Source organism: Bidens hawaiensis, unplaced genomic scaffold, assembly GCF_021521415.1.
Source record: "Bidens hawaiensis isolate Kalapana, Puna unplaced genomic scaffold, B.hawaiensis_p1.1 tig00028313_1, whole genome shotgun sequence".
In the NCBI taxonomy this organism is placed as follows: domain Eukaryota; kingdom Viridiplantae; phylum Streptophyta; class Magnoliopsida; order Asterales; family Asteraceae; genus Bidens; species Bidens hawaiensis.
This window is the reverse complement of record NW_027494622.1, coordinates 279,395-294,790: the sequence shown is the minus strand read 5'-3', so window position 1 is coordinate 294,790 and position 15,396 is coordinate 279,395. Positions and strand designations below refer to the sequence as shown.

The following is a 15,396-nucleotide window of genomic DNA, read 5'->3' as shown; positions in this document are numbered from 1 at the left end:
ACACCCGAAATTGTTGAATGTCACAATATCCCCCAACTTTTTGGAATTTTCGTCCAGAAATTAAAATAAACTTAAAAATATTGAGGTAATTACTAACGAATGTCGCTTTTAGTAAATCAATTGTAAGAAAAAAAATTAGACAAAAGAATAACGTCAAATCCTTGCATGACTCGAAAAACGCCACAAATGAGAAACATAATAAATGCACTTACATATAGGTTGTACCAGCGGCGTATCCACCATGCCCTTATCATAACTCGCTATCATTCTCGGGTCTGAGTTATCGCACACAAGCGTACTTACTATGGCTTCCATACGAGGATTTCGATAATTAAGTGTGCACCCATAATTATTTAGAGCGTCGTATGGTCCACATGGTTCGTTCCATTGTGTGGTTTAAGAGACATATTTATTTTAAAATCTTTAAATAATAGATGTGTAAATAAATTTGTTGAATTTTACCAATATGGACAAGCCAATACCAGCGGTTGAAAATTTTGGGATTGACTTTTAAATAAGATAAGAAAGAAAAATGGGGTAAATAATTGAAACAAAAAAAAAATCTGAAGATATAAATCAAGGTGAAAATAACAATTCGGTTTAAAGACGATCGAATAAATAAGAAAATTTTAGGGTAAACAATATGAAATAAGATTTTAAAGTTAAAGGTCATCAAGATAATTGCCAAAGTCTATAAATTGAGGTACTAAATAAAATCGATAAATGAACCAAGTGATGTGGACTCCGATAAATGGAAATGAAAAGTCCAATAAATGAAAATGAGAATCCGATAAGTGAAAAAAAATGAGATGTCCAATAAATGAACACAGAAGGTTGGGATAAACAACTACACAATTATCAATAACATCGTACGATGAGTTTCACACGTGAACAAACTTGAGGTTATAAGTATTTGATGATATGATTACGTGAAATGTGATAACATGAGAATTTGGTGAGTTCTATGGGGTGATGAATACATGTATCAAACTAAAAATAAATAGAATTTTGATTAACCAACCAATCGATGAAAAGTGATAAAATGTGAATACGGCTTCTATTGTGAAACCATTTACATAATCATGATTATAGTAACGGTTTCCAATAGCGCCAAAAATTGCGGACAACCACACATAGGCCGTTGATAGATTAAATGAAATGATGTAGAATAATGCATAGAATCGTGTCTTACTTGTAAAGCATAAATGCTCAAACATGAACAACATAGTCATGAAAATATCGTTTAAAATGTAAACGAGATTTTTAGCGAAAATAAGGTTTTGAAAGTAGTACACCAATTGTTATTGAATAACTTGAATTTGGGTCACGAATAATCAAAACACAAAAAGAAATCTCATGTGCATAAAAATTACCATCGAAACATCTCATCAATTGAAAAGAGAATCGTAACAATCGTGAGACTCAAATTAATGATGAAATATGTAAATCGCGTATTATATGCTCTTTTAAAATTATAAAAGTAACATCGAAAATGAAGTCTCAAGTAAAGACGTTCTATCGTTTCCAAGAAAATGTATATAATAACAAAACATCACGGTAACGCATAGCTAGGGAGACATTTAAATTGCTATCAAATGAAAATCTTGAAGAAAAGTTTGCATACGTAAAGCCTTTGTGATTATAATAAATCATGAATGAAATGATTCTTGCGATAATAAGAAGTAAAAATCCGCATATACCGTTATCGAACAAAATTCATGTTACAATATTTAATGTATGAAGCATTTATGAATGCGTCCCAAAGAGATTTGTAAAACCATGGTCATTGAGTTTATGCATAAATAATGAAAGTTGTAGTTTGTTATTGAATAAATCTCGAATTCAACATTCAAATTGAAACCTCGAATTTATAAAGTTATTATGGAATTATCACTTTAGGTAAAAATATTTATAATCTTGAAAACACGCATGTAATTCTTTTATAATCTTTGAAAACAAATCCTCATAATCTAATTTTTGTTGTCATGACAATATTTTATTCTACAAAGATGATTTATAACATGTGGGCGTAATACGTAAAACGTTATTTTTTGAAAGAGTTCAAACTTAAAAAAAATAAATGAATATTTGGGTACATAAGATCGTTATAAATACACTAGTTGTATATATATATATATATATATATAATAAATAATAAAAAAAATTAAGGGAAAAACGAAGCTTGCATGTGTATGGAGAGATTTTAGGCTTTGAATAGTGAATGGTTTGGAAATTTGGTGAGGTGAGTGTGTTTCGGGTGTCTTGCGTAGTTGGGTTTTCTTGAGTTGGATTGATGAGATATGTTGAGTTTAGGTTGTTTGAGTGGGTTAGGCTTAGACGACTTGTGTGAGTAGTGGTTGGGCTATTTGGATGAGGTTTGCTTATTTGAGTTCGGGTTAAGTTGATGGGTTGGGTAAGTCGACCTTGACTAGTTTGGGTTGAGATTCAGTTTATACATGTATTTTGCATGGAGTGTTTGTGGTACTATTTTGATATCAAACTCTATGGTTGGATGGATATGGTGTGGCGATATGGTTTGTGACTTGACATAGCATGGGTCAAAGGATTGAGTCATAGTTGGGTAAACTTTGGTTTCTATATGTTCAAGGCATTTGTGGGTGTGTTTGTTAGTGTCTTCGAAGTATTTGGATATTGAGTTTGATAGGTTTTCATGGCGTAAAAGTGTCGGTATTTAGAGCTTTTTGTTGGGTTGATGTTTTCGGCTTGGATTTGAATGGGGTTTGAGTTGGTGAGGGTATACTGTAACACCCTTGACAAACACAACATCGTCCCACTCTTAGGCAAATCCCACATCGGCCGTGGACAAGAGAGATCCTTGGTTCATAAGTAAATGTCCTGCCTCTTCAATCACCAACGCGTTTTGGGCAACCAAAAACAAATCCGTGAGCTATTCATGGGCAGAGCGGACAATATTGGTGGTGCGAGGGCCGGATGTTACAGTTGGTATCAAAGCCACTCTTGTGCCGTTCGGGATGTTGGGACACGCCTCATCGAGGATGATGAGTCCAAAGGGGGGTTGTCTGTAACACCCTTGGCAAACGCAACATCGTCCCACTCTTAGGCTATCCCACATCGGCCGTGGACAAGAGAGATCACTGGTTCATAAGTAATGTCCTGCCTCTTCAATCACCAACGCGTTTTGGGCAACCAAAAACAAATCCGTGAGCACTTTGTGGGCAGAGCGGACAATATTGATGGTGCGAGGAGCCTTATGTTACACTTTTCACCCTAAACGACCCCGAAAACAACCAAAACGAACCGTTTTTTAGTAAATTTTTCACCCGACAACAACCAAATGAATCATTTTTTTGTAAACTTTTCACCCGAACCGACCCCAAAAACAACCCAACGAACCACTTTTTAGTAAACTTTTTACCCGAAAACAACTAAACGAACCATTTTTTTATAAACTTTTCACCCGAACCGAACGATGACCGGAAAAACAAGATGACCGGAATCCATGGCGGCGGCGGTTGCCGTGGCGACGACGTGGTGCCGGAGGTTAGGGGTTTTGGTCGGAATGATTTTTGGATTTGAGGATTTGAGAGATTCTATTACTTGTAAGAGGGATTACTTAGTGGTGGGTTTGAGGATTTGAGGTTGATGATGATGAAGAACATCACGTATGTGAGGTTGATGATGATGAAGATGAGTTGCTACTGATGATGATGGATTGTAATGAGTTGCTACTGCTGATGTTCTACGATTATTATTATTATTATTATTGTTATTATTATTATTATTACTATTATTATTATATTTATTATTTATTAGAAGATTACTAAAATACCCTTAATATGTTGGTATTATTACTAAAATACCAACGGTCAACTGATCGTCAACTGACGGCAGGAGTCAGAAGAACCCGCCAGAGAAACACAGTGGCGCAAAGTTCGCAAAATCTTTTTTCAGTGGTTGACCCATCTCGCGACGATATAAACCAGGGAGGCAAATTGCAGATTTCTCATATTAAAAAACAATAACAATTAAAAAAACGGCCTGCAAATATTGTCATTTAATGCACAGACTAATGTGCGAACACCGGAAACCGCACTCTTCCATAGTGAAAAAGGCTGGACTACATAGTGACAAAAGAATTGATAGAACTTAAACCCATTTATTTAATTTATACTAATAAAATAACATTAATTTATTTTGAAAATTTGTATATGAATTGAACCTCCTTAAAACAGACGACTTAGGTTGGGCATGGCCGCATGGGCGGATCTAGCACTTAAGATGCGGGTTCACGGGAACTCACTGAGTTTCGGATTTTTAATAGAACGCTTTTATAAAATATGAAAGTGAACCCACACATAAAATGCCAAGTGAACTCATACACAAATTCAATCTTGGTTTGGTGGCAAGGAATCCTCCTTCCTACAGTGGCAACCCGGGTTCAAATCTACCCTAATGCATGAAATTTTTTTAAAGTTCACACACACAACCATCACTTCACAAGAACTCCGTGTAATCTATGATTTCAATTTTCAAATGTTTTGGTTTTTATTTAAATACAATATCATGTATGCTTGAATGCATTCATTCTCTAAGCTCCAGCTACAACTTATTGTTGTTACAATATATAATCATTGGCATTTTTTAATTACACATAAGTATGTTGTTTGAGAATTGCTACAAAGGTTACATTTATGGAATACACTGGATGGGATGTTCATATAAGAACCATTAACCCTAAGCTTAATCTTCCTTTAGTTATGTTTCTTTACTTGTTCTTTTTAGATAAAAGGTTTTTAGAATTCTCGTCTTAGTCAATATGAAACTAAACAAATTTTGCATTTTGCTATAGGCCTTCAAAACGGTTGACCCAATAGTGACTAAAATGTAAGAATGATTATGTTGAAATTTTTTTTTAATGAAATTAGACAATTAGCTAATGACGACGTTTGTTTTTTATTATTATATCTTATTTTTATCATGTAATAACCTTATTTGATCCGAACCGTCGAACCGACCCGAAAATTTTTGTCTCTAAAAATATAAAATTAGAGCGTATAAAATCAGTGAACCCGCCGGAAAAAATTCCTAGATCCGCCACTGCATGGCCGTAACTTGCTGGTAAAACTTTCCTAAAGAAACGGGAAGCAGGGTAAAGATTTCACGCCCAAAGGTTGCCAAAAGATCACTTGCCACAAATCTAAGGATAGATAACCGAGGAATCATCATGACAATATCATCAATATGTTACGGGCAAACACTATGAATCTTGAATTTTTTTTTATTGTTTTAAATGCAATCACCGGGGATCTGTCGATAACTTTCTTCACAATAACTAAAGAACTTTATAAAAAATTGTTGTTGTTTCCTTTTAGTCGGTAATTATGCCAGTTAGAGCTTATTGACGGATCAACAAATGACCTTTTACATTATTCTGTCATATCTTGAACTATGCATCAGTAATATCATCTTCTATTATTTGTGAAAATACTCTAGTACTTAAGTGTACATTTACTCAAGATCTAATAATATAGTGTTACGGTGTTTATACTTTCAAAAATGAGGTGCTATGTTTAAATCTACAAATATAAGTAGTGAAAAAATTTGTTGCTAAGAATAAAAATAAAAAAATTAACTATACATTTTACTTGGTTGTTTTTATTTTCACGTCTTTCTTATCATGTTATAAGTGTGTCAAGCAAACCATATGATATTTGTAATTAAATAAAGTCGATCGAATGTAATAATCTTTTTTTAATTAAATATTTTGCTTGCATTTTCAAAGATCATTATAGTAAATATAAGAATATCTTTTATATGTTTATAAACATTATACAAACTTTGGGTGCTAAACGTGCAATCCGTACAAATGTTTGGTTTTCATTATTGAGGGCCAAACAATATGATCAAACCACAAGAGCCAATATGGCATATTGGCGTGACTGCTCATTTCATTTTGACGGTTTAACCGGTAACCAGCCAGTTCAAATTAAGACAATTGAATGATTGATGATCGATCCTACCAAAGCATTGGATTTAGACTATTTATTATCTACGGTTTACATTGAGGTTTAAAAGATTGTTATACACATGAGTCTACTTCACTTCATATTCTTTTGTAAACTCAGTTAATTATAACTTTACATTATATAAGTAATGATCATTTTAACTTTTACAATCGGTGGCAAATTATTTCCTGCTTGGTTAATACCAGATAACTGTAACTCTGGATTAATTAGATAACCCTAACTAAGCATGTTATTACATGTTTTTGCTTCCATGCTGTTTTTTTTTTATTATTTGCATTCAGATGTTTTAAACTTTAAATACATCTCTCCGAACCAAATATTATTGGAAAAATACAAAAATAAAATAAAATAAAATAAAAAGTAGAAGATAAAAATGCACACTGCTAATAAGTAATAACCTTGAGAGATTACAGTTAATTAAAAAGCCATATTATTAATTAATTAAAAAAAATTAGCTGAGCTTAACTAATTAGAATATAGTGACTCTTCTTCAATTTTGCACAACAAGCAATTTACAGCATCTGCAATCTCATCTACTGTACTCAGTTGGCATCGATCTTCAAGCTGTCAACACAAGAACATGAATTAATTAGAAAAACTAATTAACAACAAAAGTCAATATTTCCTTAAAAATTTTATTTTAATATCTTGAAACATATTTGTAAGGGAATATACAAAAGAGTATGAACTTGTAAAATTACTATCAACATTTGCTAATACGTTTTTATTCAACTTCTAACTACAGTTTTTAGTGAAATAAACGAGTAATAGAAAAAAAAAATAATTATACTTTAATCTTGTGAAAGTAAAAAATGTATAATATGTTTCTTTAACGGTTTATCATATAATGGGTGGGCATTGAAATTTATAAAGAGAAAATCAAAGATGTGTTTGTTTGCATTATGTTTTTTTTATTATTATGATAAAACCAGTTAGAGATATACATCATGAGAATCTTGATAATATCACTACAAGACGAATAACCATCGATGGACGGATCTGTGAAGGTAAATGCCGACAATAATTTGTCACAGTTTGTTCGCTTACATGTCTCTCTGTTGTAATTAAATCTGGCCTTTTGTTCAGTATATTTAAAGTTAATGTTATGAAATATGGCGCTAATTAGTGATGAAATAACCTAGTTTTTTTTCCGCCGATCTTTTGGACTAATGGTGCAGTTTGCTTGCTGTCCGCTTGTCTTCTATTTCGATGTCAAATTAATACAGTTAGCGTATATTTTTTTTGTTTCTTTTTTCTTGGATTTACTAAATTTAGTTGGTGATTATTGACGGATTTCATCCGCCAATAATAAGTTATAAGTCGTTGATAATGCAAATTTGTTTCCATGTATGGAATAAAAATATGAACACTAACCTTGACACTAATAGTGTATAGAACCATTTCCTCAATAGTGGTGACATTCAGATGAAGAACAGTGAGCCATAAACACTGTAAACCAGCCACCATGTTCAAGAGCTGATTATGCCGCTTCTTCGATAATATCTTTATGTTCGCTTGGCTTTCCACCAGTGTCACTTCGATCTCTGCCATAGCCGGAAGCCGGTTCTTGGCGGTTGGGGCTGAACCACCAGCATTGTCGCTAGTTCGACGACTAGAATATTGTGGGAATGCAAAGAAATAATCAAAGGGCTGTGTGGGTGGTGGTGGAGAGTAACCATTGATCATAGTGGCTCTTTTTTTAACCTCTAGGGTTTGTAGTTGTTGCTCCAGTTCTTTCACAAAATTTATTGCTCCTCCAACTATTGATGCTTGATCACCCTAAGAAGGTAACATATATAAAACATATTTATTTTAAGAAATTAAATGGATAAATTAAGTTATATAATTCTTTGATAAACATATTGAATAATAATTTATAGATATAAAAGAAATGGTACCTAGGTTGACAAATAATAAAAACAGGCCATTTTATTCACGGAGCACAATGTACATGATTCCCAGGACTTAATTTTATAATGTTCCTAGCGATCATACTAATAAAATTTATCAATTAGTGGTTAGCATTAAGCTTATTTTAAATCAATTTAAAGAATAAAGTAAATATGATTGATAATTTTAAAATTTAAGACTAATATACTGGTTCTGTGATTTGGAATGCAATTGATATGGAGAATTCAGTAATGAATTTTTGTATGTATGTAAATTGACAAGAACATTCTTATGGAGCAAAACAAATATGATAAAAATATATATTTGACGACTTTTATATTAGACTTAAAATGATAAATAGATATTTAACTTGCATATTATGATTCGAAAAGAAATATAAAAGATATATATATTCTTTTGAGTTTTTTATTCAATCAATGCCAATAATGTTTAAATAGTAAGTTTAAGAGAAGATGTTCACGGTGACATGACTCATTTGTCTTCTATTGAATTTAGAATATGTATAAAGTAGTATATTCATTATATTCATTTTATTTTGTTTTGTGGTAATAAAAAAAATTACTCTTTTAACATCGTTTAAAACTATCATTAATTTGAGTTCTTTTGAGACGGGATGTAAACCGTATTAGTTTAACTCTTACCCTTTGAGCATAAGAAGACGGCATGAGTGAACGGATAATGGCAAGGTATTCATTCATCTGTTTCCGGCGGTTGCGCTCCACCTTAATATGAGTCATCCGTTGATTCTCCAACTCCTCTTTGTTCTTACCACTCTTGGTCCGCCTTCTCTTTCTCCGACCACCAACTGAGACCGTGGCGGTTGCCACAGTTTCAGTTGGTGATCCCATCTTCGTGTCACCTCCTGTACAATATTCTGGCGAAGATTTAGGATCCCACGGGTCATTGACATGCATCACTGAAGAAGATGAAGAGTAATCCCCCAAATATGCATTTACACTTTCTGATACTTGATGATGATTAATAATATTATTGGTAGTCTCCAAAAGCCCACCAAAAATATGATCTTGATCATGCAACAAATAATCATATCCAAAGTTACCAATTTGGCACTGTGGATATATTATTGTCTCTAATGCCATTTGTCTAATCTCTAAACTGGCATATGCACTTAAGTAACTAGCTAGGGGCAAGATTTGTGTGTTTGTGTGTGTGTTTGTGTTGGGAGTTTCTTGGAGGGTAGGCTATTTTGGAAATAAAAAAACAAAGAAGAAGACGAAGACCAAAACAAAGGAGGCTTTTTGATCTTTCTTGAACAATGGCTTGAGAGTCGCATGTGCATTTATTTTTCCTTCTTATAAAAATGAACCCAAAATGATACAAAAGAATCTACAGTAAGTTTACACGTGACGTTGTAAGTAAACTCTAGAGAGAGAAAACAGGAAGAGAAGCAAGTAAATAAACTTTTAAGTTGATTAAAAATCATAATTAAAATAGGTTTTGTGGTATCAAGGTGTAAGGCAAAACATATTGGGCGAATTTGGGGCGAAATTATGAAGGAACCCCCCCCCCCCCCCCGGCGATATTGGGGCAAAAAGGGCTGGGTGCGGGATGTTTTTGTCGCCGGAAAGGAATAAGAAAATATTATTATTATTATATTAATATGAGTGTGTTATATATATATATATATATATATATATATATATATATATTATTGTAGCCCCTACACCATTACACCCCAAAAACAAATTCTCATCCCTTGCTGACTGGGCGCCACACGGCGCAAAACGCCCCAATTTGTAGTTCCTCCACTACGCATAGCCTAAGGATTTGAAAACTTGAACTAATTTATGAAAATATAAAATATTTGTATTGTATCTATGTTTTTTTATGAATGGCCCATTTTATTGAAAAAAGAAAACTAGACAGCAAGAAGCTAGACTAATACAACACACACTCAATTACATGCACAACCATCAATACTATTCTCAAAAAGAAAACAATAACCATTGTGAAAATGCAAGTCGAGTATTTTTTTTTAAAGAGTGTCTGAAACATCACATATTCATCAGATATATTGTAGTGATAAGTTTTAACGGATAGTGTTGAAAGAGATTTTAGAATAACTTAGGAGTTGTGTCATTACTAAAGTTTAAGGATGAGACATCATATATATAAACATGTAACCGCATCAAGATAAAATGCGGCGAGTGTGTTGAGATGAAATGCACAAGTAAAATGATACGCCATATATGTTGATTTTGTGGATAATTAGTCATATGAAACCAATATATGCTATTACAGTTGGCTGAATTAAATCTTGTGAGATTCACTACAAGTTACTTACATCAATGATGAAGGCACGTAAGGTCATTCATTTGAGCTATGTGGAGGATTTAACCTCTTACCTTCACGTTGGGAATGTATCATAAACATATAGAGCTTTAAAGAAACAAAAAGGGGAACCTCATATCACTAGAGGCAAACTAAGTGAATGTCATGCTGTTAAGTGTCGATCCAACACAACAATGATTGTACCCTAGTATTACTCATGATGTTGGTGATAGATATGTTCACTATGTGACTCAAAATAAATCTCATGATGATTGATGAAGTCCTTATGAGTCATTGGTGAAACTTTAAAGATTAATGTTAAAACACTGGAAGTTTGGAATGGTGTATAAAGTGCTTTCACTTTGTAAAAAGAAAAGATGATTGAATGTTGACAAGTGATACTAGATAAATTTTAAGGATGTGAAGAAATCATAATGATGCATATTTTTTCACATGCTAAAGTATTATAACTTATAGCATGTTAAACTAGTATTTGTTAATTATTAATACTTTATAAGAAGTATTAACTTTAAATTTTGATATATGTGAGGACGTACACCATAATGAATTTGTGTATAGAAAATAGTGCAAGTAGACCTTACTAGTCGAAGCAGAAAATTTGAGGACTTAATTTATAACTAGATCATTTTGTATGATGTTTTCTAGTTGTATAAGTTTAACGAGGAGAACTCATTTCTAGGATTTTTCTATGTCTCTACTTCAAATCTTTCTGAGCATGCAATGCTAGCAAACAAGCATATAACACCGTACACCATCGGTAGTATACAAAGCAATCCTTAAAAAAAGGTAAGCTCACAAGCAATGATGTGAGTACTGGAAATACAACATGTGTAATCAAAGTGTCACTTTTATGTACATAACACAAACATTTGTATGTCAAAAATAAAAAATCAGAACTTGACAATTTCTATTTATTCTTTTATTTTTGTCGCGGTATATAATATCTCTACACATAAATTTCGGTTATGAATTTTTTATGTGTTTTCAAATAATTTGGTGCTAAAGCACTTGTGTTCATCAGTGGAGATGTAAATGAGTTAAGATGAGGCCGAGCTTGCCTAAACTTCAACTTAACTTTTTTTGATTTCTACTTCCAAATCTTAGACTCGGCTCCAAGTAACTGAAGCCTAATTCATTTGCTTGCTTTTGAAAAAGTTCTTAGGTTTTAAATTGTGATTTTATTCTGTCACAATTATTGGTTATGACTTAAATTAACTCTACTTTTATTTTTATAACAACAGTACATAGAATTGTATAACAACTTTATTTTTGATGGCCGAATAGAAAAGGAAAATCTATTAATTAATTAATTACTAAAAGGTCTTAAGTTCAACCCGAAACAATAAAAGAAATTTGTCATAAAAAAGTTTTTTTTTTAACATATGGCATCCAAAAGGGAGATGTTACATAATAAAGAAAACAGAAAAAGAAATCCATGTCTCAGTAATTTGCGATGCGTGTATATTAGTCTTATGGTATTTTCTAAACTTGATCATTCGTTGATAAAGTATGTCACAATCTTGAGAGATTTGTCCAATCCGTTTTTTCAATACTTTAATTTCCCCAATCTCTATCAATGTACACACTAAACCAACTTGGTCACTTGGCAACTAAACATAACCCGTATTGTAATACGGATTAATGTTAACATGTCCTTAATATTCTTCATACGTGTAACTACCACCTTAATATATTATATGTAGTGTTAGTTGTCAGGAATTAAGGATATTGTTCACAAGAAATCGGGTCTATCCGTGTAGAAATCAATTTAAGAATAGGTTTATACGATGTCGCTAGTTGAAGCAAAGCCGCTCCTTGAGCCATTCAACAACATCAGGTGGGATATAGATTGATGGTTAAAAATTAGTACAAGGAGTTAATAGTGTAAATGAGCCAAGTTGTTAGTGAGTTACTATACATCACCTCGCTAAATGCTTAGAATTTCACTAAGCTTAGCTTATATGAACCTAAGCCTAAGTCTATGCTTCTCTAATCAAACTTCATTAGATTCACACGAGCTTAAACGATCCCCTTATTTATATATTTTTTATTTTACATATATATAATTATGTGTCGGGGTATGGTACTAAGAACCCTAATTTATTGTGTTTTGGACTTATTTTATTATATGGGCTAATACATTTGTTATTGGGCTGAGGGGGTTTTGTGGAGGTAACCCTAACTGGGCTAGGCCCATTAGGGTACCATGATGGTGGCCATGAGGCTCCCTATATAAGAAGGTCTCCACCTCCTTATCAAGGGTTGGCAAACAGCTCAATAAGAGCCACCACCATATTTTTGTGTCTGTGAACAAGAGATCCTCTGGATTTCTTAGCGGTCACCTCCACACCCCCAAAAGTCACAGCAGATCACAGCAGCGGTCGGAGCAGAAGCAAGCAAGTCGTGGTTCGTTCATCTCGAAGTCCGTGGAAACATCGTCATGGGTCAGGTCAGATTCATTTCACGTTTCTACATTTGGCGCCATCCGTGGGATACAGACCGAGGCTTAAAATCAAGATGTCATGAAGACAGCCAAAACCTATGCTCATGGCGCATAGCATGCTCAAACATCAAGCATGCTCAAGCATCAAGCATGCTCAAGCATCAAGCATGCTCACGCATCGATGCTCAAACATCAAGCATGCTCAAGCATCAAGCATGCTCAAGCATCAAGCATGCTCACGCATCGATGCTCAAACATCAAGCATGCTCAAACATGCGCGCAGGCACCGAGCGCGCGACAAGCATGCTCAAACATCAAGCATGCTCAAGCATCAAGCATGCTCAAGCATCAAGCATGCTCACGCATCGATGCTAAAACATCAAGCATGCTCAAGCATCAAGCATGCTCAAACATCTAAGTATGCTCACGCATCGATGCTCACGCATCAAGCATGCTCAAACATGCGCGCAGGCACCGAGCGCGCGACAAGCATGCTCAAGCATCAAGCATGCTCAAGCATCAAGCATGCTCACGCATCGATGCTCAAACATCAAGCATGCTCAAGCATCAAGCATGCTCAAACATCTAAGTATGCTCACGCATCAAGCATGCTCAAACATGCGCGCAGGCACCGAGCGCGCGACAAGCATGCTCAAACATCAAGCATGCTCAAGCATCAAGCAAGCTCACGCATCGATGCTCAAACATCAAGCATGCTCAAGCATCAAGCATGCTCACGCATCGATGCTCAAACATCAAGCATGCTCAAACATGCGCGCAGGCACCGAGCGCGCGACAAGCATGCTCACGCATCAAGCATGCTCAAGCATCAAGCATGCTCAAACATGCGCGCAGGCACCGAGCGCGCGACAAGCATGCTCAAGCATCAAGCATGCTCAAACATCAAGCATGCTCAAACATCAAGCATGCTCAAGCATCAAGCATGCTCACGCATCGATGCTCAAACATCAAGCATGCTCAAACATGCGCGCAGGCACCGAGCGCGCGACAAGCATGCTTACGCATCAAGAATGCTCAAACATCAAGCATGCTCAAGCATCAAGCATGCTCAAACATCAAGCATGCTCAAGCATCAAGCATGCTCAAACATCTAAGTATGCTCACGCATCACGCATGCTCACACATCACAGATGCTCACGCATTCAAAATCTCTAGATCATGCGCGCCACCGCGGATCAACTTCGGATTCCACATGTGCGCTCCCGGCGATCACTCTTCGCCACAGCGGTTTTGCATTCGCGCCACCGCTTACATGTTTTTGCATACATGTTTCACACTTCCTTTTATTAATTTGAGCAATATGACATTATATTGACATCAAACTAAAAATAAAACGAAGTAAAACATACATGCGCAAGCCTCAAGCTCAAACGCGTTGACGAGTCTTAACTCTAAAACGTCAGGGCCTTAGCCCAAAAATATGAGCCTTAGCTCAAACTTAAAAGTTGGGAATCCTCTTAAACCCACAGGCCTCGCGCCAAGGGTGGAATACATAGACCCACAGGCCTCGCGCCAAGGGTGGAATGCTCAGACCCACAGGCCTCGCGCCAAGGGTGGAATGCTCATAGACCCACAGGCCTAGCGCCAAGGGTGGAATGCTCATAGACCCACAGGCCTCGCGCCAAGGGTGGAATGCTCATAGACCCACAGGCCTCGCGCCAAGGGTGGAATGCTCATAGACCCACAGGCCTCTCGCCAAGGGTGGAATGCTCATAGACCCACAGGCCTCGCGCCAAGGGTGGAATGCTCATAGACCCACAGGCCTCGCGCCAAGGGTGGAATGCTCATAGACCCACAGGCCTCGCGCCAAGGGTGGAATGCTCAGACCCACAGGCCTCGCGCCAAGGGTGGAATGCTCATAGACCCACAGGCCTCGCGCCAAGGGTGGAATGCTCATAGACCCACAGGCCTCGCGCCAAGGGTGGAATGCTCAGACCCACAGGCCTCGCGCCAAGGGTGGAATGCTCATAGACCCACAGGCCTCGCGCGAAGGGTGGAATGCTCAGACCCACAGGCCTCGCGCCAAGGGTGGAATGCTCATAGACCCACAGGCCTCGCGCCAAGGGTGGAATGCTCATAGACCCACAGGCCTCGCGCCAAGGGTGGAATGCTCATAGACCCACAGGCCTCGCGCCAAGGGTTGAATGCTCATAGACCCACAGGCCTCGCGCCAAGGGTGGAATGCTCATAAACCCACAGGCCTCGCGCCAAGGGTGGAATACTCATAAACCCATTTGGCTACGCGCCATACTAAAAGGTTCGGCCACGAGCCGCGCAAGCACCTGTGACATCATTATTATTATCTGGCCGTTTGTGCCTCCATTATTATTTTGAAGACAAGCCGGGATAGTCATCCTTTGCAGAAGAGGCCCTTGGCCAGTCATTATCATCATATTACAGCTCGTAAGCCGCCTTGCGCGCTAGCTTAATTATTCTACAAGCTCGTAAGTCGCCTTGCGCGCCAGCTTCATTATTCTACAAGCTCGTAAGTCGCCTCGCGCGCCAGCTTCTTTATTATTACAACTCGTAAGTCGCAATGCGCGCATGCTCTCATTATTCTACAAGCTCGTAAGTCGCCTTGCGCGCCAGCTTCATTATTCTACAAGCTCGTAAGTCGCCTCGCGCGCCAGCTTCTTTATTATTACAGCTCGTAAGTCGCCATGCGCGCAGGCTCTCATTATTCTACAAGCTCGTAAGTCG

The 15,396-nt window shown here is 36.4% G+C and overlaps 1 protein-coding gene across 1 annotated transcript; it reads right to left on the bottom strand.

Moving 5' to 3' along the window:
• Nucleotides 1-6,416: 6,416 nt before the first annotated feature.
• LOC143576836 (transcription factor bHLH96-like) lies at nt 6,417-9,019 on the bottom strand. The gene is made up of 3 exons (XM_077060848.1): nt 8,561-9,019; nt 7,383-7,787; nt 6,417-6,572 (listed from the first exon to the last, which is right to left on the bottom strand). The coding sequence occupies exons 1-3, from the start codon at nt 9,017-9,019 to the stop codon at nt 6,474-6,476; spliced, it is 963 nt and encodes a 320-aa protein (XP_076916963.1). The 3' UTR covers nt 6,417-6,473.
• Between the last annotated feature and the right edge of the window lie 6,377 nt (nt 9,020-15,396).

What these genes read in the sequence shown, in the direction of transcription:
- LOC143576836 (XM_077060848.1), bottom strand. Translation starts at nt 9,019, where the DNA reads ATGGCATTAGAGACAATAATATATCCACAGTGCCAAATTGGTAACTTT. An exon ending in CGTCTTCTTATGCTCAAAGG is followed by an intron (nt 7,788 to 8,560) that starts GTAAGAGTTAAA and finishes TTACCTTCTTAG; the next exon opens with GGTGATCAAGCATCAATAGT. An exon ending in TATACACTATTAGTGTCAAG is followed by an intron (nt 6,573 to 7,382) that starts GTTAGTGTTCAT and finishes TTGTGTTGACAG; the next exon opens with CTTGAAGATCGATGCCAACT.